Here is a 25765-nt window from a genome sequence, read left to right on the forward strand (position 1 = left end):
CAATAAATTATATTTGTAGTAATTTATTTTTTTTCAATTATGAAAAGTTATTAAATAGTCATAATCTATTAATATTTTATTGCCACCCAATTATGAAAAGTTACAAAACGGTCATTCAATTATTCAATTATTCAATTTTGTCTTTTTTGGTCACCCAATTATCTTAGATTTTTGGGTGTTTCCATTTTTACATTAGTCGGTTGGTGACCAAAAGAGACGAAATTGAGTAGTTCGGGTGACTATTTTGTAACTTTTCATAGTTGGGTGACCATAAAAGAAATTTACTAATAGTTGGGTGATTATTTTGTAACTTTTCATAATTTGGTGACAAAAAAAAAATACTAATAGTTGGCTGCTGACTACTAGTGTAGTTTACCTTATATATTTTTGGGTCAAAAGTTTTTAAGTTATATTCAGTTTCAATTAAATTCGAAGTTGAGTTGGGTTGGACAATGGGAGAAGTACTCTAAATGTTGTTTTCTTTATCCACGTGATTTGAAATCGAAACCTTATGTAAAGGATATCGAATTATGTTATAACAATTAAGTTACACAATATGTTGAATAGCACAACAGGGGCAGTTCACACAATACGGGGGTGAAACCAGAAAATATTTTTAGAGATGAAATTAAATTGTATATTTTTATAAGAGTTAACAAACATGATTGGGTTGGACAATGGGGGAAGTAGTACTCTAAATGTTGTTTTCTTCATCTACATAATTCGAACTCAAAACCTTATTTAAAGGATATCGAATTGTGTTATAATAATTGAGTTACACAAGATGTTGAATAGCACAACAGAAGCAGTTCACACCATATGGGGCAAAGGTGAAATTAGAAAATTTTTATGGGGACGAAATTAAATTATATATTTTTATGATAGTTAACATGCAATTTTACCATTTTGATAGCTTATATCTTTTTAAATTTTTAAAGGAGTAAATCAAAATTTTATCATTTTTAGATGTTAAAGTGTAATTTTACTATATAATAACTTAGAAGTTGATAAATTTTAAAAGACCAAAAAAGAAAATTCTCTTTTAAAGGGTCGAAGCCTCCGCAAACTCCTCCTTTAATGTCACCCCTAATATGAGGTGCAAAAGCCGTTAAAATGAAGTGATTCACACCATAAATGATCCGAAGAATCGCTAAACCGATTGTTTGAGGCAGCTTGATATTGAATTTCAATGAATTTGACTTTATCTATTCACTACTCAAAAAATTAAACTAAAAGAAATAAAATTAAAATTTTCAAAAATTAAAACTACCATAATTTTTAAAATAATAGAACCAACTTTTATCAAAGAAAGAAGTCAATTTAAAAACAACAGAAAAAATCTAATTTTCAAGTAAATTTATTAAAATTAAAGCTTTTATTTTTCATTTAAATAAATTTGAATATAAAATTTAACAATGTGAATCATCCAATTGAAAATATTGAATTTTAAATAATTTTAATTTTGAAACACATAAATTATTTTTAAACTTTAACAAAGTACAATTATTGAGGACATATTTTAGTTTTAATCAAAATCAGCTTTTCTTTTATAAAATTAAAATTAATTTTTATGCACACCTATCGGCCCTTCCATTGATATTATCACTATGTCACTCTCAATCAATTTCATTTCTCTATGATTTTCCCTTATGTTATTTATTTAAAATTAATTAATTAATCCTCCTTGACTTGTGGCACAAGTCATTGTACTTTCATTTTACAATTATTTTTATTAATATTGCATAATTAAATGTAAATAAAATAGATTTATTACTAAATGTTGATTAAAATCGCCATTAATCGAAATAAAAATTAGTAATTATTAACTAAAAAGTATTTATTGGTAAATTTAAGGACCACAAACAAATTTATATGGTTTTTAAAAAAAAAATTTAAGGACCACAAATAAATTTATATGTTTCTTTTTCAAAAAATAAAATAAAAATTAATTACCTTACAGCTCTGGTCCTGAAAATCAAGCAATTCTTTTTTACAAAAATATGATGGTAGTTCTCTTTTTGACACAATACCTAAAAGGGTAAACTACCAAAATAGTCACTTTTGTTTGGCTTAGGTTACATTTTAGTCACTTATGTTTGAAATGTTACGTTTTAGTTACTTATGTTATCATGTTGTAACATTTTAGTCATTGAGCCGTTAGTTTCTGTTAACGGTGTAACAGTAAACTGATGTGGCACATTAAATCATCATTTCAAACAAAAATTCTAGGTTAATTTATACAAGCGGTCCTCATATTTTTTCGTTTGGAGCAATTTAATTTTTTTCTTTTATGCTTTTTTAACTTTCTTTCTTTTCCATTCTCTTATGCTTCTCCCTTTGTTTTCCTCCCTTCTCCATTTCTTTCAACGTGGTTTTTCTATGTTTTATTTTTTTGAACAATTTAATTTTTTCGAGTGAGGCGAGCTTGTGGACTAGTTACAAATGGAAAGCATAAACAAACTATGTTAAAAGAAATGAAGAAGGGAGGAAAATAAAGGAAGAAGCATAAGAGAATGGGAAAAAAAAAGTTAGAAGAACATAAAAGAAAAATTTTAAATTGTTGAAAATAAAAAAATATAGAGACCAATTGTAGAATTTAACCTAAAATTTTCGTTTGAAATGATGATTTAACGTGCCACATCAACTTACAGTTACACCATTGTCGACAATTAACACTCAGTGACTAAAATATTACAACACGATAACGTAAGTGACTAAAATATAACATTTCTAACATAAATGACTAAAATGTAACCTAAGGCAAACAAAAGTGACTATTTTGATAGTTTACCCTACTTAAAATTACACATAGTCCTTTTTCAACCCATAAATAGGAAGATAATATATTTCAGCGTCTGGTCAAAAAATATATATATATATATTTCAGCGTACTTGAATCCACATCCTTCTACATCGATAAGCTAACATTAAATCAATATTATTACATTTAATATTATTATTAAATTTTATCATAAAGTTGTTAAGATTTGAACTATCAGATTCGCACGTAATTTCTTTGTCAAAATATTTTAATATATTAAGGCAATGTATTTAATATTTTAAAATTTTAACTTTATCTGAATGGATAGAATTGGGGCACCAATAAAACAAAGTTTTTCTTTATTCCATTTTTATTCATCGATAATGAACATGATTTTTGGGTGAGAATTTAATATTTTAATTATAGCAACAACTAAAAATATTACGTCAAAGTACAATAGTGAAATTAAATTTAAAATAGTGGAGGGACTAAAATCAGAATTAGACCAAAATTAAATTTTAGAATTTTAGGAGAGATCCTTATCAAATCAAGATTAGGTGTTCTTGTTTTCTTTCAACTTGGAATGTAATAAATTAATTAATTAACTCCAAAATATTATTATTTTTTAAATAATTTTGCAATGAAGATTCCTCTCAAAAAGTTTCCCATCCTACGGGCCCTGCATGATTTTGTCATCTAATTAAATCTACAAGCTTTTATAAAGGGTGCTTACCCTAATATGAGAAACCATTGTTATATGATCTAAACAAATATATATATATATATACGTACATATATATACACATTCATATATGTATAATGGAGTATGAAATTTTAGGGTTAAGTATAGCACTTTTGCTATGGGTTGCATGGGCCATAACGACAGAGCGGTGCCACCGGCGATTGGAAGAGCTAGGTCAACTTCCACCTGGACCAACATGGTGGCCGGTAGTTGGCAATATATTTCAATTAGGGTTGGCGCCACCTCATGTGTCCTTTGCCAAGTTGGCTTGTCGACATGGACCCATCATGACTTTATGGTTAGGTTCAATGAGCACCGTGGTCATCTCGTCCAACGAGGTGGCTCGTGAGATGTTCAAGAACCATGACGTGGTGTTAGCTGGCAGGAAGATTTACGAAGCCATGAAAGGAGATTTCGGCCATGAGGGATCCCTTATAACATCCCAGTACGGCCCACACTGGCGGATGCTACGACGACTGTGTACCACAGAATTTTTCGTGACAAGTCGTCTTGATGCCATGCGAGGAGTTCGAAGACGGTGCATCGATCAAATGTTGCAATCCGTACAAGATGCAAGTGCAAATGGCACGAACCCAATTGATGTGGGGCGGTTCGTTTTCTTAATGGCGTTCAACTTGATAGGAAACCTCATATTCTCAAAAGATTTATTGGATCATAAATCGGAAAAAGGTGTAAAATTTTTTTACCATGCAGGGAAAGTGATGGAGTTAGCCGGTAAACCAAATGTCGCAGATTTTTTACCTATTCTAAAACGGGTCGACCCGCAAGGTATAAGGAGGAAAACCCAATTTCATGTTAAAAAAGCATTTGAAATTGCCGAAGGATTCATTAAAGAAAGGATGAAAAACATTGGATATGGAGAAAATGAAGGGAAAAGAAAGGACTTTTTGGATGTTCTTTTGGAGTTTCGTGGTGATGGCTTGGAAGAACCTTCTAAATTTTCCTCTCGAACCATCAATGTCATTGTTTTTGTAAGTTAACACTAATTGACTCCTTTTAATACATTTTTCTTTTAAGCTAGGAATTTGTTTTAGGGGGCTAAAAAAGAATATTTTTTTTGGGGAGACAAAATGTAATTTTATCTTTATACTAAAATGTGACTTCTGGGATTATATAAACAACTTTTTGGAGGGGCCAACTCCACTACCTACCCCTCCATTCGCATGGACAAAATTAATTGTAAGGGAGAACAAAAAAATTTGGAATCGAAATTAAGTTATATATTTTTATAATAATTAAAATTAAGTTATATATATATGGGTGTGATGTCCTAACTGTGCACTAGTTAATTGGAATAATAACACTTTTAATCCTTATTAATATCAAATATTTAATATAAGTATTTTCTTAAACAAAATTTTTCCTTTTGCCCCTAAACTTTTTTTTATGGTATATGCCAGGAGATGTTCACTGCAGGAACTGATACAACAACAAGCACTATAGAATGGGCAATGGCTGAGCTTCTACACAATCCAAGGACATTAAAAACAGTCCAAGCTGAATTGAGGAACCATTTAGGCCACCATGGGAGGAGCCTTGAAGAAAAAGACATCGAAAACCTACCATATCTCAAAGCAATAATCAAAGAAACCCTAAGACTTCACCCACCAATCCCTTTCTTAGTCCCTCACATGGCTATGGACTCTTGTAAGATGTTGGGTTACCATATCCCTAAAGAAACCCAAGTTTTGGTGAACGTTTGGGCCATCGGAAGAGACCCGAAAACGTGGGAAAACCCGTCAGAGTTCAGACCGGAACGGTTCTTGGAGCCGAATACAATGGATTATAAGGGTCACCATTTTGAGTTTATTCCTTTCGGGTCCGGTCGTCGGATGTGCCCAGCGGTGCCACTCGCGTCTCGACTGCTCCCGATGGCACTCGGGTCATTGTTACATTGCTTTGATTGGAGTTTGGCTGACGGGGTTAAGCCCGAAGATTTGGATATGAGTGAGAGAATGGGGATAACATTGAGGAAATCTGTTCCCTTAAAGGCCTTAGCAATACCTTGCACTGATTTTAGACACTAAAATTCGAATTGTTAAACTTGTTATGAATAGCTGCATCAACTGATCGGATTTTTGGAAAAAATCCTTTGTTCATTTTAATTTGTGCTCTTCTGTGTATGTATATTTACTTTGGGAATAATGTTTTATAATTGTTGTGAATAATAGAAAGACTGTGGTAAAGGACTTAAATATATTTCTGTGTGTCCTTCGGATGGTGTGGTCTGCCTATTTATACGATAAGGTACTCTTCATCGATAAGACAAATTAGGTAGGCTCCATGCATATAGACATGTTTCCTATTCTAGTCTAGGCAAGTATCTTCATGGTACCGAGCTTATGCAAATGCAACCTCGCAGTATAGAGAGCAAGTCTTATTCGTTAACCTGCGTACTTATCCTACGAGCTCATTAGGATCTGGCCCAGGCCCAAACTTGAGATGGGTTTGGGCCAATGATGATAATCATCCTGACACATTTTATCATCTTTATTTAAAAAAATGAATAAATTAGTTCTTATAAATCAGATCAAAGAGCAAACCGATCTTTTCTATTAAAAATTAAAGTGATTGACAAAATAACCAAACTGTAACTTATGCTAATGTACAAGGTCCAATTTTTAGATGTAGAAATAGATGTGATTTTTAACAGAAGAGCCAGTTTACTCTTTGATCTAACGATAAAAATTAATTAATTTTTTTATAGTAGAAAGCAAAATGCAAACAAAATCCCTTATAATATTTATACAATTTTATAGCATAATTTAACCTTTAAATGATTGAGAAATTTTTTAGTTATGGGTGTATATTATTAGGTTAAATTATATTATCTGAAAGATGGATATTAGATTTAGTGGTTGGACAATATCTCAAAAATATGGCTCCAAGTTCTTCTTAGTCATCTCTTAATACTTCTTGGAATTATTTAAAAACTATTATACACTAATTTAGATGAATTTTTGTACCTATCTACTCAAAACTCTTTTCATAAATTGCGGATTTAGTACAATTTCATCCTTTTTATTCTCGTACTTTCGAATTTAAAATTTTAGTCCTGACCAAATAATAATTATTAAATTCATTAAGTTAAGTTCTGTTATTTTCAATATTTGATGTGTCAAACATACTATTGTACGTGTAATGCTATGTGAGCTTGTTCTTTCCACATATTACTATAAAAAATCAGTTGATAAATTTCAACGAGTCTTGTTTTGCATTAAGCCCGAAATTTAAGATTAGTTCGATTACATAATTCAATTACTGAGTGGTAAAATTTATGTGAATTTTAAATTAATTGGCATGGTCGTTATTGTAATAAAAGAAAACAATAGTTTTAAAAAATAATAAAATTTAGTTTTTTTTTTTTGTCTTTTTTCTTTACTTAATTGGGTTTATGTTGGTTGATTGAGTCCTCGATCTTTTAAAATAAACCTTTCAATTGAGTGAATTGAGTTGGTTTTGGATTGAATTAAACTCAAATTGGTTTAATTCAAAGTTTACCTTCTTTTTTTTTTGAGTCATCGAAGGTTTGGATTATTCCAATTTCAGGTTATTCCGTATTAGGATCATTCGAGTTTACCAATCAAGATTCTAAATCGTGTCATTTAAAGTTTGTATCATTTTGAATTTGAAACTCAGGTTCGAGTCATTTCAAGTTGAGATTCAAGTAATTGTTGGTTTGGATTATTTCAAGTTTGAGTGATTCAAGGTCATTTCAAGTTCAAACCATTTATTGTTGGGTTATTTTTAAGCTCGGGTTAGACAAATTTGGATTGTTGACTTTTTATGGTTGAATCAAATTAGATTGAGTTAGAATTCGAATCAATAAAAAATTTACATAAATGCTTAATTTTCATATTGATTTCATTTTTGGGTTTAAAAAGAAAAAAAAAAGAGGGGGAAAATTGAGCCTTAAGATCCTTTCAAAAAAACACGATCCAAGAAATTTGCTTCATTTATATTCAATTTGATACTTTAAGTTTTTGGATATCTCATTTAAGTATCTATATTTTTTACAAGAGCACAAGTATCAAATATTACATGATAACTTTTCGTTTAAGTACCAAATCGAACACTAAAATTAAATTTAAGTACCAAATCGAACATCAAAATCAAACTTTAATATTAAATGATATATTAACCCATTAATAAATGAATAAATATATGTAGACGTGTGTGATTGGAGAAAACATATTTTTCTCAAATGTCAGCATCATTACCAGCATTTAATGGAAGTTTTGGATTTTGTAGGTGAAAAAGTTGAGCATTATAATATGGATTAGTATACCGTATTTGGTGGTGTGTTCTTTTCGTAAACATTCTTAGTGGGTTTGGATAGTTAGTGAGGTACCGTGCGGTACAATATTTTGTATTTAGTTTAGTTTTTATTTCACGTTATAATATTGTTATAGTATTTATTTTTACTGTAAAAGTAACATCTATCTAAACGCACTCTTAAAAAATTGTTATATGTAATTTTGTAAATATTTTATGAATTTAAAATTTTACTACGGTTTACCAAAAATTTTCTTATAAAATATAAGGATTATGACGTTATTATTATTTTTGAAAAATAAAAGTTTAAATAATATATAATGTTTATATGAACTTACCTACATGAAGTTAAAAAGAATATTTGACAGCTTTGTAACTTTGTTAAGGTTCAACGTAGAAGAATAATCCCAATTGTAATTTAAATAAATCTGATTAATTATAATTATAATTAATTAGTATAAAATATAATCGATCGATAATCGAATATATCTAGATTTAGATCGTACTATATCTGAGTAGAACTTATGCATGATGAAACTTGAGTCACAATAAATATTTTAAAAAAAATCATACGTAATTTATAAAGAGTAAAAAACTCGAACATGAAATGTAAAATTTAATTTTTTTTTTAGAACAATTTCATCATAAGTTTTGATCATGTCTGTTCTTTTTGACACGATGTCTAAAATTACTCATAGCTCGTCCTCAACCCATAAATAGAAGAATAATGCGCTTCAACGTACTCGAACTCACGTCCTTTTGCATTGATAACAATATTTATACTAATTGAACTAAGAATCAATCAGCGTAAAACTTAAAATTAAATGTTAAAATTTTGGATCATTGATTTCATCGGTTTGAATTGAATTATTTCACTTACATTATAAATTAAAATGTTAACACCGTTGCCTTTAACTACCATAACATATAACTTTTGCCAAATACATGTACCACATTAGACCAATAATATAAGTACCACATTAGAAAAAAAAAGTGTCAAACTCGGTACCAAATGATATATTAAATCTTTTGAAATATAACCAAGAGATACATAAATGAATTTAGCCAACCACGTTATTGACTTAGTCATAAAATTTGTAGAAATTTTAATTTAATTGATATGAGATTTAAGATTCGATTTTATATTTATAAACCAATTCTCTTTTCTCAATAAAATATGAATTTAATAAAATAACAACTTTTTATTATTTTACTGCTTCATCGGATTGAGTTGATTTCGGGTTAAATAAATTTAATTTAATTCAGAATTTATTTATTTTTTGTTGTTTAAAATACAAATAAATTTAAATTTAAATTATTTCTAATTCGAGTTAATAAACGTAATTGCTTGGTATTTATTTTGATTCCATTTTTGGGTGGGTTTAATAAATACATGATCCAAGAAATTTGGGCCGTCAGATTCTTTCAGAAAAGCCTAAACTCCTTGATTACCCAAAAGTACGCCCACATCAGAATCCTTTACGCTGCTCCGCGAAACACCAAATCACAGACTCGCCCCGCTCGTCACTCCTATTCCGAAAAAAGAAAAGAAAAACACGTCAACGCACTAACGAAGAAATTACACTCTCTCTACGTCGTTGACTGTTGAATTTTCATTCCTTAAAAACAAAACCCTAAACCTTAAATTCTCTCACATTTTCAATGGAATTTTGGGGTAAATTCTCCTTTACATCTTACAATCCTTTCTTTCAGTTAAAATTTGTTCTTTAAATCTTTGTTTCAATAGCGAAATTGGTTGAAATGAATGATTATTTATGTTTGATTATCGATTATTTACGTTTCTTTGAAAAATGCTAATCGTATGTTCAGATGCTGTCTTCTAGTAAGGATTTGATGTTTCAGGCTGTTTCTTTTGCTAATTATTTTCTTTTAATATGATAATTTTTGTCTTTGATTTTGTATGTGGTGCGGCATGGAATTATATATATACATGTTCTCCTAGATAGATTCATACACTCTTTTGAATTAGAATTTAGGTTTGGTATTTATTTTGATTTTGTTCTTTTAAATTGTTTTCTTAGTTTCATTTCACGTCTGATTAAAGGAAAATGACTTATTTTATACAATTTTTTTCAAGCATTTCTCTGTAAAATTTCCTATAATTTACTCATTATGAATATTGAAGGGCAAAAAAGAAAATGATAACTTTTTTCCTTGTTAAATCGTAATTTCTTTGGACACTATTAAGGGTTTGAAATAATCTTTTATAATTTGATGTTTTGAATTGGATTACCCTGTTGGAAACCTTTTAGAATATGTTCTATCTGCTACTACTATTGGTATTGCGTTTCATCATTTGGTGTTATTGTAGTTTTTTACATCTCAATGATGATTGCTTGTCAAATATTTTTCGATTGATATTTGCGATTTCAATTCAATTAGCCATTGCATCCTTCAATGTTCTTGGGTCTAATGAATCATGAAAACCTGTCATCCTCTGAAATTTGGCAATATATATGTAGGTGCTGAGGTTAAAAGTGGACAGAGCTTTGAGGTTGAATTAGAGGATGATGGCAGTAGGATTTTGCATATTTCACAGGTTATATTAAGGAACTCTGATTTCCATAGTTATTGTGTTCTGACAGTAGTTATATATCTATTAATTTTGTCGCTATATATAACTCACAGGCTGCCCTTGGTGAGGTGACCAGTGATAACAAAAAAGAAAAAGGAAATGGAACTGCTTGCATCTATCTCAAATTCAATAATGAAAAGTTTGTAATCGGAACACTTTCCCATGATAAATTCCCCCAGATGCCATTGGATTTGGCATTGCATAGTAAATTTGAGTTGTCCCATACCTGGAAGAATGGCAGTGTTTATTTCACTGGGTATTATGTTGATACGCCTCAAGGTAGTGGTAAGTCATTCTGCTAGCGTTTTATATTTATTTGGTATCTGTTAGTAATATTTAAATATGTAAATCATATTTCAATTTTTACTTTACAGGTTCTGAGTCTGAAGAGGAGCTTCCTGAACCCATAGTTAATCCCGTAAAGCCTCATGCTACAATATCTGATCCTACCACGTCAAAACAGGTTAAGATTGTGGAACCAAAAAAAGCAGAGGATAGTAGTGATGACGAGGATGAAGATGATACTTCTACCGAGGATGAAATGTCCAGTGAGGATCAGGTAGATGTCTAGCAATTATTATCATAACCAGCTGATATGCTCTTTACGATTTTATGGTGAATCATAATTATGAATAGTTGAATAGAGTGTTTAGCATTTAATGATTTATGTACATTAGGGACACAGCTATCCTTGAATCTAATTGTTTTTTCTTTTTCACATGAAAATTTGCTGAACAAAATGTTTGCCGTTTCTAGCTTGGTCTTGGTAGGAGCCATTGTTTTTAATTTGATAAAGCTGTTTTTGTTGTTGTTTTTACAATCCAGTTTTTGACGGAATACTATGTCTAATTATTATTGATTCTGAGTTATCATTTTAGGAACCTGGCATGTTAGTAAATGGTGAGAATGAAAGTGACAATGATACTGACAGTGATGAGGATGATAGTGAAGAAGAAAGTTCAGATGAGGATCCTGAGACACCTGAGACGGAAAAGGTAAAGACATGCTTTAAGCTTATCCATTCATGACTTTCAGGGGCTTCAGCTGAGTCTGTACTTTCTCATTCTAATTACTGGTGATTGATTTTCCTTAGGCCGGACCGAGCAAGAAGAGATCTGCAGAGTCAGCTACAAAGACCCCTGCACCAGAAAAGAAGGCAAAGCTAGTCACTCCCCAAAAGACGGGTACATTTCCCCTCCTATATGTGCTCTTCTTGAGATGTTGATAGATAAATGATTAATGAGGGATCATAATACAAATTTGATTAGTTATAAAATGTTTGCTTGCGCCTATTTCTAATTCTCTGTTCTTGCTCATTCTTCAATTGACAGTTTTTTTTTTTTTTTTCTAATTAAAATTTATATTCTTAAAGAGTTGCAAAATCCTTGATGCAGATGGCAAGAAAGTGGGTGGACATACAGCAACTCCTCATCCTTCAAAGGAAGCCAGAAAGGCATCGGCTACCACCGGTCAAGTGAATCAGAGCGCAAAGCCAGGCGGTTCATCATTCCCTTGCAAGTCTTGCGGCAGGTCAGTTCCTTATTACGGCGGGATAAAGAAACATTTAGTCCTTTGAACTTGGCAATTTTTCCCAACTTGGTCCTTAACATTTTTTTGGCCTACTCAAGTCTTGGAGCTTGACAACTTTTCTCAATTTGGGCCCTGAACTTGTTTCCATAAAGGCATGATGACATGACACGATCTCATAGTGTATCCAAGTTTAGGGACTAAATTGAAAAAAGCTACCAAGTTTTGATACTAATATGAATGAAAAAGAAGTTCGGGGAATAAAATGGGGAAAGTTGCCAAGTACATGGATTAAATGTATTTTTGTTTAAATTTGGATTAACATTTCTTGCTTGAAAATTTTTTTCAGGTCATTTGGCTCTGAAAATGCCTTGCAATCTCATTCCAAGGCAAAACATGGAATTGCAGTGTAAAAATCAATCAGTCTAACAAGTAATATCTTTGTTTAACTATTACCATTCCTGGAATGGGCAAATTGAACATAATTAGTTAAATGTTTTAGGTGACTATAATTGATGATTTATGTGTTTAATGAGTAGTATTTGCAAATTATTAGGTTATCTTAAATGAAATTGTGCTCTGCCTATAGCAAAAAATTATGTCATATTGGTATCATTTTCTCATGTTATGATTGTGTTTAAAGTATTATATTTTTTTAACTTTTAACGTGTTAATAGACCGTGTTAAGTAGCTTTAGACACGTGTTTGAGTTATATGCCACGTTTTAATTATTATTTCCTTTGATGAAAACATCTTTTATGGTATAGTAAAGGGATAAATACCAAAATTAAAATACATCAAAATATTAAAAATATTAAAATAAATATTTCTGAATAAATTGAAAATAATTGAAAAAATACATATACTTAAATAATATTAATATAGATGCAACTTAACAAGAAATTGTCTTTAAAATAATAACAAAATTAACAATAAAACAAGTGTTATATAATATCTAAATAATAACAAAATAGTAGCAATATAATAGTGAAATGGTAACAAAATATGGAGAAAACAACAAGAAAATATCATTAAAATAACAGAAACAAATAGTAGATTTTTTTTGGCATTTAGTGAATTTGGGCCGGCCCGGGCTTGGACCAACAATGTCTTACCCGAGGCCCAACCCATTTTTAAAACAAACCTTATTTTTTTTGTCTAAGCCTATTTTTCGAGCTTATATTTTTACCCAAACCTTCTCACATTTCGGGTGGGCCTTCGAGTGCCTAACCCATGAGCAAGTCTAGTGGGACATTGCAGTTAATATTTATGGACTATGGAGGATATAACATGCAAGAAGAGTGAGTGATATATAATGGGATGAGATATTTTAGTCTCTTTTTACATTAAAAAAAAAAAAAGAGAAAGATATATAATGGAGGGGAGGAGGTAAAGGGGCTGACAAGGGTCCGACCCCCTAAAATGGAAAATTTCACCTTTAGTCTTTTTATAATTTAAAAAATTTTAAATTAATATATGATAAAATTACATTTTAACTCCCCAAGAATGAGAAAATCACTTTAATCTTTTAAAAAATATAAATATATAGACTATAAAAATAATAAAATTTTACTTTTACTATCATAAACATATATAATTTTATTCCAACCCTTAAAAAAAAAAATTTTTTGACTCTGCCCATGATATAATGAGATGGGACAAAAGACTCACCATCATAGCAAATTGATCCAACAGTTGATGCTCCACCAAAGGCAGTAGATGATTCATATGGTAATCATGACAATGACTTTTGTGGGGTTAACCCATGTGAATAAAGGTGTATAGAATTATTAAAGTTAACAAATGGCAGAGGGTCAATGGAGAAAGTTGCCTTGGTCTTATTTTATCTGTTGACTTTATTAATTTCGATTAATCGATCTAATTTAGTCGGAGGTCGTTTAAAATTTTAGTTAACTATCAATTCAGTTTAAAATTAAGTAATTAATTGAATTTAATAAATAATATTATATATTATATGTATTAGACTATTATATATTAAATATTAATTGAATAATTTGATCAAATAAATATTATCAATTTATTTATTTATTTTTATATATTTTATACTTATTTAAAAGAAATAAAATATTTTTCTACTCTTGTCCAGTTATATCATTCTATTCTCAATGTACAAGTGAATTTGATAGCAATTTACTAGCCGCGCAAGCTACTGCACAATTAATATTATGTTTTACTATTTCTAATTTTGAAGACTTACCAAATATAATAAATTATTAATATAAATTATTATTTAATAAATTACTTAATATTTCAATTTTATTTTAATAATAAATTTTAAAAATAATAATTTTAAATAATCTTTTTCACATATTATTAAAAATATTCAATAATAATATTTTAATAATAAATATAATAAATTGTTAATATAATTTATTATTTTAATAAATTGCTTAATATTTTAATTTTATTTTAATAATAAATTTTAAAATAATAATTTTAAATAATCTTCTTCTTCACACATTATTAAAATAAAAATTTAAATATTTATTACAAAACATATTATTGAATATTTTTAATAATATGGGAAGAAGATTATTTAAATTTATTGTGACTCAAGTTTCGTCATTCATAAATTCTAATCAAATATATTAGGGTCTAAATCTAGATATATTCGGTTTTGAATCCGATTATTTTTATACTAATTAATTATAATTATAATTATAATTATAATTAATCATATTTATTTAAATTACAATTGGGATTATTCTTTTACGTTGAACCTTAACAAAGTTACAAAGCTGTCAAATATTCTTTTTAACTTCATGTAGATAAGTTTATATAAATAATATTATATATTATTTTAACTTTTATTTTCTCTAAAAAACAAATAATAACGTCATAATCCCTATTTTTATAAGAGAAAATTTTAGTAAACTATCAATAAAGTTTTAAATTCATAAAATATATATAAAAAATACATAACAATTTTTTAAAGGTATATATATTTAGATAAGTGTTGTGTTTACTTACGATTAGTGAAAAAATAACGATGACACTGAAATTAGATATTATAATATAAAGCAAAAAATAAATTAAACACACCGCACTATACTACCCATCTAAACTCACAATAAGAATGTTTATAAAAACAACACACCACCAAATACCAGATACTAGAGGTGTTCATGGGCGGGCCGGGCTGGGTCCATAAAAAAATTTTAGCCCGCACAGTAGGTTCGGGCCTGGCCCGGCCCAAAATATGGGCCTGAAATTTTGTCCAGACCCGGCTCGAGAAAAAATTCTTAGGCCCGAGCCCAGCCCGGCCCATTTTTTTAAAATAAACACCAATTTTTTTAAAATTTAAAAAATATAAAAAAATATATTTTTATTATATATTTGGGCCGGGCCAGGCCCGGACCAAAAAGCCGTGCCCGAGGCCCGACCCGTTTTTTAAACGGGCCTCATTTTTTTACCCAAACTCATATTTCGGGCCTATATTTTTACCCGAACCCTCCCATATTTCGGGCAGGCCGTCGGGCCGAGCCGGGCCGCCCGGCCCATGAACACCTCTACCAGATACTAATCCATATTATAATGCTTGACTTTTCACCTACAAAATCCAAAACTTCCATTAAATTCTGTTAATGATGCTGACATTTGAGAAAAAGATGTTTTCTCCAATCACACACATGTACATATATTTAATCATTTATTAATGGGATAATATATCATTTACTATCACAGTTTAATTTTAATATTCAATTTGGTACTTAAACCAAAAGTTATCATGTAATGTGTGATACTTGTGCTCTTGTAAGAAAATATAGTTACTTAAATGAGATATAAAAAACTTAAGTATCAAATTGAATATATTTTAAAGGATATTTAAGGCTCAATTCTCCCCCCCCCTTTTTTTTCTTTTTAAACCCAAAATGAAATCAAAATGAAAATTAAGCATTTACTTCAATTTTTCGTTGCTTCGAATTCTAACTCAATCTAATTTGATTAAACTATAAAAAGTCAATAATCCAAATTTATCTAACCCAAGCTTAAAAATAACCCAACAATGAATGATTTGAACTTGAATCACTCAAACTTGAAATAATCCAAACCAACAATTATTTGAATCTCAACTTGAAATGACTCGAACTTGAGTTTCAAATTCAAAATGATACAGACTTTAAATGACACGATCTGGAATCTTGATTGGTAAACTCGAATAATCTTAATACGGAATAACTTGAAATTGAAATAATCCAAATCCTCGATGACTCAAAAAAAAAGTAAACTTTGAATTAAACCGATTTAAATTTAACTCAATCCAAAACCAACTCAATTCACTCAATTGAGAGGTCTATTTTTAAAGATTGAGGACTCAATCAACCAACATAAACCCGGTTAAGTAAAGAAAAAAGACAAAAAAAAAAACTAAATTTTATTATTTTCTTAAAATTATTGTTTTTTATAATAACGATGATGCCAATTAATTTAAAATTGAAATACATTTTCCCACTCTATAATTGAATTATGTAATCTGAACCAATCTTAAACATATATATATATAATCTCTCTCCACACACATATATATCATTTAAAGTTTATATATATATATATATATATATACACACATATACACATGCATATCATAAGGTTTTGGTTCTTTTCCTTGTTAACAAGAATGTCGTAATCACAATTTTACATGCAGATATTATATGCTTAATTTTGTACCTACAAAATCCAAAGCTTCCAAGAAATGATGGTAATGATACTGACATTTGAGAATTGAGATTTTTATTCAATCATATTGTGTGTATATATACATATTAAAGGTCAAATTCTGCTATTAGGTAATGTATTTTGTGTAAGTTATGAATTTAGTACCTATACTTCAATTTTGAAATTTTAGTCTAAATAAATGGTAGCATCTAAATCTGTTTAGTTAAATTATGCTATTAGCCTTTTTTATGCCTAAAATTATAGATTTAGTCCATGTTTTTAAGTGGATTATTCTTAGCCACTATTTTTTTTTAATTTTGAAATTTTAGGCTTAATGCAAATTGTAATCGTTGAATCTATTAACTGATTTTTTTATAGTAATATGTGGAAATAACAAGCTAGCTAACATATACACACAATAATATATTTGATTTAATCAAATTTTGAAAATAATGAATTTAACTTAATGAATTTAATAATTATTATTTGGTCAATACTAAAATTTTAAATTCTAAAAGTACGAGGATAAAAATGATCAAATTGTATTGACTCCTCAATTTATGCAAAGAGTTTTGAGCAGATAGGTACAAAAATTTGTGTAAATTAGTGTACAAAAGTTTTTCAAATAAATCCCAGAAATATTAAGAGATGACTAAGAAGAACTTGGAGCCATATTTTTGAGATATTATCCAACCACTAAATAAAATATCCATCTTTCACATAATATAGTTTAACCTAATAATGTACACCCATAACGAAAAAAATTCCCCAATCATTTAAAGGTTAAATTATGCTATAAAATTGTAAAAATATTATAGGGGATTATTTTGTTTGCATTTTGCTTTCATCCATTTCTACAGCTAAAAATTGGTCCTTGTACATTAGCATAAGTTACAGTTTGGTTATTTCGTTAATCACTTCAGTTTTTAACAGAAAAGATCGATGTGCTCTTTGATATGATGTATAAGAACTAATTTATTCATTTTTAAAATAAAAACGATAAAATGTGTCAAGATGATTATCATCATTGGCCTAAACCCGTCTCAAGTTTGGGTCTGGGCCAGATCCTAATGAGCTCGCAGGCTTGACCCAAGTACGAAGCTCGTAGGGTAAGTGCGCAAGTTGACGAATCAGACTTGGTCACTGTACTGCGAGGTTGCATTTGCATGAGCTCGAAACCATGAAGACACTTGTCTAGACTAGAGTAGGAAACATGCCTATAAGTATGGAGCCTACCTAATTTGTCTTATTGATGAAGAGTACCCTATGAATGACACACAGAAAAATACTCAACAAAATGCAGTTGAAGTCTTCTATCATTCACAACAATTATAAAACATTATTCCCAAACTAAATATACATACACATAAGAGCACAAATTAAAATGAAGATAGGATTTTTTCTAAAAATCCAATCAGTTGATGCAGTTGTTCAACAAGTTTAACAATTCGAATTTTAGTGTTTGAAATCAGTGCAAGGTATTGCTAAAGCCTTTAAGGGAACAAATTTCCTTAACGTTATCCCCATTCTCTCACTCATATCCAAATCTTCAGGCTTAACCCCGTCAGCCAAACTCCAATCAAAGCAATGCAACAACGACCCAAGTGCCATCGGGAGCAGTCGAGACGCGAGTGGCACCGCCGGGCACATCTAACGACCGGACCCGAAAGGAATAAACTCGAAATGGTGACCCTTATAATCCATTGAATTCAGCTTCAAGAACCGTTCCGGTCTGAACTTCGACGGGTTTTCCCACGTTTTCGGGTCTCGTTCGATGGCCCAAACATTCACCAAAACTTGGGTTTCTTTAGGGATATGGTAACCCAACATCTTACAAGAGTCCATAGCCATGTGAGGGACTAAGAAAGGGAGTGGTGGGTGAAATCTTAGGGTTTCTTTGATTATTGCTTTGAGATATGGTAGGTTTTCAATGTCTTTTTTTATCGTGATTAATGGCATTCCAAAACTAAATAATTTATTGTGAATAATGAAATTTCTTTAATTATTCTTTGATTAATGGAATTCCAAAACTAAATAATTTACAATTTAAATATATATTTTTATCGTGAATGAATTATTAACATCATCAGATGTTTACTCGAAAAAATTAACATCATCAAATGTAGACAAATACTTATCGTTTTGATGATGAAATTATCAATGCCAAAATGGGGAGTATTAAAACAAGATAAAAATAATTTTCATATTAATATTTATATGTTTTGTAAGTAAATTTAAATAAAATACTTCATTAAACAAATTTGGTTCGAATAGACTTAATTTATAAAACTCTTATCTAAAACTCGATAGCCCGACCGTCAATTGAGCTCGTGGTGTAATAATAATAATAGTAATAATAATAATAACTTGTATTGAAATAAAGTTTTAGTTTTGAAATTGTAATATTGTAACTTACTCTTTTACCCTCATTTAATCCACCGGCCTAACTCTAATCATGGGCCAGGTCATTTGACCCAACTTGAAAATTTGTCCGAAAAGTGAAAGGATTTGGACAAAAATATAAGCCCAAAAATGGGCATAAGCAAAAAAAAACCGAGACCTCTTTTTAAACGAGCCGAACCTCAAATAAATTTTTTAGTTTAAACCCAACCCAAATTTATTTTTTTATCTAGGCGGGTCAAACCAAGCTCAAGTTTTAACATTTTTATCCTGGCTAATTTTGGATAAAATTTTAAACCCATTATTTGGGCCAAGCTAAGCTCAAACCTAAAATTCTAAAGTCCTAGCCCGAACTAAGCCCATGATCATCTCTTCACCAGCCTAATCCCCAACAATAATTTTTTAATTTTCATCTATGAATCCTGAACTGAACACTTTCCTTTCTTCCTTCAAGGGGTTAAGATTTTTTTTTTTCCTTTAAACAAATTTGTCTAAATTTATAATATTTTGTTTTTTCTCCTATTATTTTATTTATTTGTATTTTATATTATATAAAATTAGATATATTATATTACATTATAAATATTAAAAATGTTAAATTATTTATATTTAAAATTTAATAGAAAGAAATATAATAGTAGTAAAAATATATAAGTATTAAATATTAAATAGAAATGACATATTTTTAAATATATTTCATATTATTTAACAGCTAACTTAGAATAACGGAAAGATCTGGCAGAGACTTGAAAGAATCAATTAAAGCTCTAAGAAGTTTAGGGACTAATTTAAAATCCACGCAATAGATTAGAGGCGTTAAGTGAAATTAACCCAATTCTTTTTTTTTTTAAATTACGGGCTATCTAAACTATTTAAAGTCTAGGGTAAAACAGGTAACAGAGAGTAGCAGCGATGGTTCCCAAGTACGCTTCTCCCTTCTTCTATTCCTTTGATTTCAATTAAATTTCTTTATATATACCATGGATTTAATGATCAGTTCTTGAAATATTGTTTCTTTATTTTCATTTTTTTGGGGAAAAAATGGATCTGCCTTTCATTTCATTCCATTTCGGCCTGAAATCTGAAAATATGATTAATTTTTTAGTTTTTTTAGGTTATATTTACATGTAATTTCAATGTTAACCGGTTTTGTATTTAAATTTCGTCTTTGAAATTTTACACTTTCAATCGATCAACTGTACATAGGATTTGATTAATGAAGCTAATAGTTGTGAATTAATGAAAGGGAAAGGTTTTAATGCCTGCTGTAATTTGGTTGATTGGAACACTATATGGTGTTTAAGGCAATCGATTACTTTCATTGTTAAAATATACCTCTGTTTGTCTGTTTTAGCTCATTGGATAGTAGCTCTATAAATAATTATTTTTGTTTTGTCGGCTATGTTGCTGCTGATGAATGTTGGATATGGGTTCGAGTTTTATCATTTAAGTTTTACATAAATTTGGAGTTAATGTTAATTGGACTCAGGTGTTTTTGTAAGATATGTGTATGTATGCTTCATAAGTGTGTTCTTTTATGTATTTCGTAATCTTTGGAGTATATTAATGTCATATCCATGCCCAAGAATCTGTTGAACATTGCTTGAAATACAAGTTTCCGATATGGGTATTTTTGGAAAAATGAAGAGTACGAGAGCAGCTTACAAGTTGGAAATGGGAAATTAACTTGCTCCTGCTTCATACTATGGTCTATAAGATGGATATTATGTTTTTTTGCAATCAAGAGCTAGTGTAAGGGGTAGTTGTTTGTAGAATTCTGTTTATGTTAATGGTAATTGTCGAAACTATTTTTGAAAACAAAAATTTAGTTGCCGACTTTAAAGATAAAACTGGAGTCACCACCGATCCTTTATTGAGGTGTGATTGGCTCACCTTAAAAATGATTTTGGCCTACGAAATTCGATAAAACGGGTTCAGGAGTCAGTTACATACGAGGAAGAGTTAGCACCCTCGTAACGCCCAAAATTGGTACCAAATTGATTATTTAATGTCTTGTTATCGAAAGTTTGAAAAGATTTTAAAGAGAACTTTTAACTCGCAAATGAATCAAAATAATAAAATATTCTTATTTCAAAGAAATAAAACATCACACCCAGTAAGTTAGGGCACAATATTTTTAAATCTTCAAAATACCGAATATTGCCTTTTGTTTTTGAAATTCTTATTTCGGGATAATAAAATATCATGACCAGTAAGTTAGGACCCAACATTTTTGAATTTCCGAGAATAAGCTTTTATTTGAAATTTGTGAATTTATTGCAAAACAAATACTTGGCTTTCTAAATTCATCGAAAAATAATCGCAATCCAGTAAGTTAGGACACGATCTTTCTCGAGAATCATGAATGCCAAATATTTTGAAAATTTGTAAAATATGATGATTTTAATGCTTTGACGCAACCAAAATATATATTTTTAAAAGGCATGTTAAAAAGTTAATGTATAACATGAAACAAATACTTTAATTTAAATTATATATGTATATTCAAAATGTGTGTGTATTTATATATATATATATATTTGTAAAAATGAAGAATAATATATAAAAACATATATGGAAATATACGTAAATACATACTTATAAAAGTAAAAAAATTTGAAACTAAAATATAAAAGTATAAATATGTATATAGAAGTTAAGAAATAAAATAAAAAATGTATAAAATATATACAGGTATACATATACTACATAAAAGATGCATATATATATTATAAAAAAACCATGAGAGTATACTATATAAAACATGCATATATATATTATATAAAAACAATGCGTGTATGAATATAGAAATAACGATAATAACCATGATAATAAATAATATAATAATAAATAATGGTATAATGATAAACATTAAAAAAATTAAAAAAATAGCTAAAAATGGACTAAATTGAACTTAAAAACAAAAAAATGGGGTAGATTCGAAAATAAATAAAAAGGATAAAATTGAACACGCGAACAAATATGGGGGACTAAAAGGGAAATTAATCCCACCCCCAAAACGCTGCGCAGCGAGGGACCGAATTGAAACAGAAATGAAAGATGAGGCTAATTTAAAAAAACAAAATGAATTTAATTGAAGTACGTCGCAAAAAAGAGGGACTAAATGCGAAAATTTCCCATTCAAGGCCAGAACGCGCGGATCCTCCCCTCCCGGTCGGGTCACCGCGCGGGTCATGGCCACCTAAACGGCGCCGTTTTGCTTATAGAATTAAAACCAAAATTTTCTTGCAAAAAAACGTCTCTGCTTCATTTTTTGTTTTAAAACAACAAACAGTGGGGAAAAAAAATTCCTTTGCCATGACGCCGCCGTCGAAGGCCATGGAACCACCGCGACCGGTGCTCGGCTCCAGTGCTCGAAATCAGGTAAGCACCCTTTTAGTTTTTTATTTTCTTTTGTAAAAAAAATGGAAATCGAAAAAGAAAATGGAGAAAAGCACCTAAAAAAAACTGCTTGTGTATTGCTCTTTGATTTTTTTTTACAGGGTTTTTTCTCGCTCCCCTTCTCTTTACAGAATATGGCTTTATATAGCCCGAAAAAAGAAAAAATAAAACAAATATAATTGTTTTCTTTGCTGTTCCTTCTCCTTCGGACTCCTTGAGTCCGTGTTTGCAGGTGTTCGTGGAGCAAACGGCGCTCGTGGAGAGGAGGTTGGCCCCGAGACGTGCGGCGCCTGGGGAGTCTGCTGGAGACGGGAACTTGCTGCGGCGCTACTTGCTGCACTAGGGTTTCTGCAGGCTTGTTTTGTATTTTGGGCTAGGGTCTGTATTGGGCTAGGGTAATTAGGATTTTGGGCTGTTAATTTGGCCTGTTCTGAGTGGGCCGGGCAATTTGAGCTTTTACAGGGATTGTTGTTCGATCTTGTTAATTATGTAATAAGCTCGTACCTGGCGTAAGTAGGGATGTATAAGATTTGGTTTAAAATTGCATTGCCGAAAATCGCATTACCTATAAACTTTCTTGCATAATGCCAAAATTTGGAATTTGAATTTCTCAAACCCTGCACTTATTTTTTTTATGTTGGCATGTTAGGACGGAGCTTTGTTGGTTTAGTGGTGCCAAGATATACCCAGGAAAAGGCATCAGATTTATCCGTTCGTTCTGATTCTCAGGTAAATTTCCATTCAATTCTATATTGAAGTGGTTGATATTCCGATATTCTTGCTGATTACTAACTACCTTTTGCATGGACTTGTGAAGGTCTTCCTTATTTCAAACTCAAAATGCAAGAGGTACTTTCCACAACCGTTTGAAGCCATCAAAACTTACATGGACAGCCATGTATAGGAAGCAACATAAGAAGGTTAGTGTCGGCTTTGTGAACCCAATTTCATTTTGGTTTCAGAATTGCATCTTGGTTGCAAGTAAAATTATTTTTTACTCAATAGTCGGCTTTTATTACTATCATGAACCTTATTTTATTCCAATCATTTATCCGATAAAAGTTACATTAGTTTTAATAATAGTGATCATACGTACATGTAGGACATTGCTCAAGAGGCCGTTAAGAAGAGGAGACGTGCCACGAAGAAGCCATACTCCAGATCCATCGTCGGTGCCACCTTAGAGGTTATCAAATTCTATTCAAAATCTCGAAATAAAGATAAAGTTGACATGAAAAAAATATTGATTTGTTTTAAGCCATACATGAAATGAAGAGTGGAAGCAATGAATCACGTAAATGAACTTTTTTTTCTTCTTTTTGTTAATCACATAGACCCAACTTGCAAGCTTTCTCTAACCAATGAATTCATTTGTTTTTCCTGCTTTACTCTTCCGCCGCGGCGGCCTTTTCTCTGTCTTCTCTTCACTGATATCGATACATGAAACCTGTAAGTATTTCTAAGTCTACTAATTCGCTATCATATCCTCTTTTATAATTTTTCTGTTATTCTGAATTGGGAAATCTGAGTTAAATTTCTCAGATCCGAACAAGAAGATAGGTTGTGGCATGGCACAATTTGAGCTCCGATCTATTGTCATATCATGGCAGATCCTCAAGACATTGTTGATTTATTGTCACATTTTGAAGATTTCGATGAGATTGCAGACTCATCATGGTATAAGAGCTTGACACCAGCAACTAATCAGAACTTTCAAAATGGAGAGAGCGAAGAATTATTTAATGATAATCAGATAAGCGATCCGATATCTCGTATAGGCATGACAAGAAGCGTTGAAGAGCTCGACAAATCGGAAGCTAAAAAAAGAGGCATAGAGGAACAGTGCAACGCATTGCTGATTCTTTTTGCACTGTTTTGATCTTTTTTGTCGTGTCAAGCTCTCATACCATGACGAGTCTGCAATCTCATCGAAATCTTCAAGATATGACAACAAATCAACAATGTCTTGAGGATCTAGACTCAATATTTTCGTAAATAATCTAGACTCAATATCATTTTCATAATTGATTATTTTTTTAAAAAAAGCCCTTTAAAATTTATTAAAATTATACAAATATAACTAATATTTATAAAAAAAATGTTTTTTTAAATCATTAAAAATTGTAAGGATTACTTCAAAATTGTAAAAATATTTACATTGTTATTAAAAACATAAATTAGAAGATGCCAAAAATAGGAAGAAATTGAAAAATTATTATGCCAAGATAACCTACTTGTTCCCGAGTGGAGACATGAACTTTCAAGGGGAGAGTTCTCAAGTGAGAACCCCTTGATGTCAAATGCAAGCATAGATGAAAACTACTTGTTCCTGAGTGGAGACTTGAATACTTTGTATATATTCGAACAAGAAATCCATGCATTGTTTCATAGGAAAAGAGACGGGGTGGCTTTCCGTACTACCACAAGTCTGTGAGTTCGTTAATTTAGTTAAACTGTGTTCCAACCTTGCCACATGCTGCATAACTAAAAACTGAAGCAACAACAAGGACACACATACATATAGCAATTTAAAAGAAAAGCAGAAAAATATTGTCACCAGGTTAGTTAACTTTGATTAGTTCAGTTACATTGTCACCAGGTTAAGTATAAATATCTTTTTTTAGTTATCTAATAAAGCCTAATTCAAGAAACTCTCTTTTACTTTTTTTTTGGTGAAATCGAGAAACTCTTTTAACTTTCAAAATTTTCTGTTGTTCTGGATTGGGTTCTTTTTCTTGTTTCTTGACCAAGGGCTGGCAAAAAAGGAAGCAAAACGAAGCTGCTATCATGGCAGATCCTCAAGACATTGTTGATCTTTTGTCATATCTTGAAGACTTCAATGAGATTGCAGACTCAGCATGGTATGAGAGCTTGATGCCAACAATCAATCAGAGCTTTCAGAATGGAGAGAACGAAGCTAAAACAAGAGGCGTAGAGGAACAGTGCAAACTCTCAACGATCAGCAATGCGGAAAAATAGAAAATTTACCAAGGAAGAGATTGCCGAAAAGAAAACTGGGCCGCAAATAAGGTTGCTATACAGAAGTCGGATTGACAGACAGATAGAACAAGTAAATTCTCCAAATTTAATTTAATAATTATTGTTTATATATATGTATTAGTAGATGATTCAAAAAATCCTTGTATCGACAATGTAAATATGTTTGTTTCATTTAACACCGGATGTGTAGGGCATTTTGCAAGAGTTTTTTGGATTAAAAGAAACAAACATATTTACATTGTCGATACAAGGATTTTTTGGATCATCTACTAATATATATATATATATATATATATATATATAAACAATAATTATTAAATTAAATTTGGAGAATTTACTTGTTCTATCTGTCTGTCAATCTGAC

The 25765-nt window shown here is 30.3% G+C and overlaps 2 protein-coding genes and 1 pseudogene across 4 annotated transcripts; all 3 read left to right on the forward strand.

Annotated features, from left to right (window-relative positions):
- Nucleotides 1–3580: 3580 nt before the first annotated feature.
- On the forward strand, nucleotides 3581–5723 carry LOC105761780 (iridoid oxidase). The gene is made up of 2 exons (XM_012579700.2): nucleotides 3581–4495; nucleotides 4925–5723. The coding sequence occupies exons 1-2, from the start codon at nucleotides 3581–3583 to the stop codon at nucleotides 5549–5551; spliced, it is 1542 nt and encodes a 513-aa protein (XP_012435154.1). The 3' UTR covers nucleotides 5552–5723.
- Nucleotides 5724–9324: 3601 nt separating this feature from the next.
- LOC105761782 (histone deacetylase HDT1) lies at nucleotides 9325–12545 on the forward strand. 3 transcript variants are annotated; one of them, XM_012579704.2, is made up of 8 exons: nucleotides 9325–9474; nucleotides 10283–10359; nucleotides 10449–10674; nucleotides 10770–10954; nucleotides 11274–11390; nucleotides 11489–11579; nucleotides 11790–11925; nucleotides 12272–12545. In XM_012579704.2, exons 1-8 carry the CDS (start codon nucleotides 9462–9464, stop codon nucleotides 12333–12335), a joined length of 909 nt encoding a protein of 302 aa, XP_012435158.1. In that variant the 5' UTR covers nucleotides 9325–9461; the 3' UTR covers nucleotides 12336–12545. The 3 variants fall into 3 exon arrangements, with proteins under 3 accessions (XP_012435158.1, XP_012435157.1, XP_052478946.1); XM_012579703.2 differs by having other exon boundaries at nucleotides 9328–9474; nucleotides 10449–10680; XM_052622986.1 differs by lacking the exon at nucleotides 9325–9474 and adding an exon at nucleotides 9615–9642 and having other exon boundaries at nucleotides 10449–10680.
- A 10506-nt stretch (nucleotides 12546–23051) lies between these two features.
- Nucleotides 23052–23983, forward strand: LOC105761784 (60S ribosomal protein L24-like; annotated as a pseudogene).
- Nucleotides 23984–25765: the final 1782 nt, after the last annotated feature.

This window comes from Gossypium raimondii, chromosome 11, assembly GCF_025698545.1.
Source record: "Gossypium raimondii isolate GPD5lz chromosome 11, ASM2569854v1, whole genome shotgun sequence".
Taxonomy (NCBI): Eukaryota; Viridiplantae; Streptophyta; class Magnoliopsida; order Malvales; family Malvaceae; genus Gossypium; species Gossypium raimondii.

Excerpts from the sequence above, each read along its gene's own strand:
- LOC105761780 (XM_012579700.2), top strand. The coding sequence starts at position 3,581 with ATGGAGTATGAAATTTTAGGGTTAAGTATAGCACTTTTGCTATGGGTT. Across the intron at positions 4,496-4,924 it reads CCATCAATGTCATTGTTTTT|GAGATGTTCACTGCAGGAAC; the intron begins GTAAGTTAACAC and ends GGTATATGCCAG.
- LOC105761782 (XM_012579703.2), top strand. Across the intron at positions 10,681-10,769 it reads TGATACGCCTCAAGGTAGTG|GTTCTGAGTCTGAAGAGGAG; the intron begins GTAAGTCATTCT and ends TTTACTTTACAG. Across the intron at positions 11,926-12,271 it reads CCTTGCAAGTCTTGCGGCAG|GTCATTTGGCTCTGAAAATG; the intron begins GTCAGTTCCTTA and ends AATTTTTTTCAG.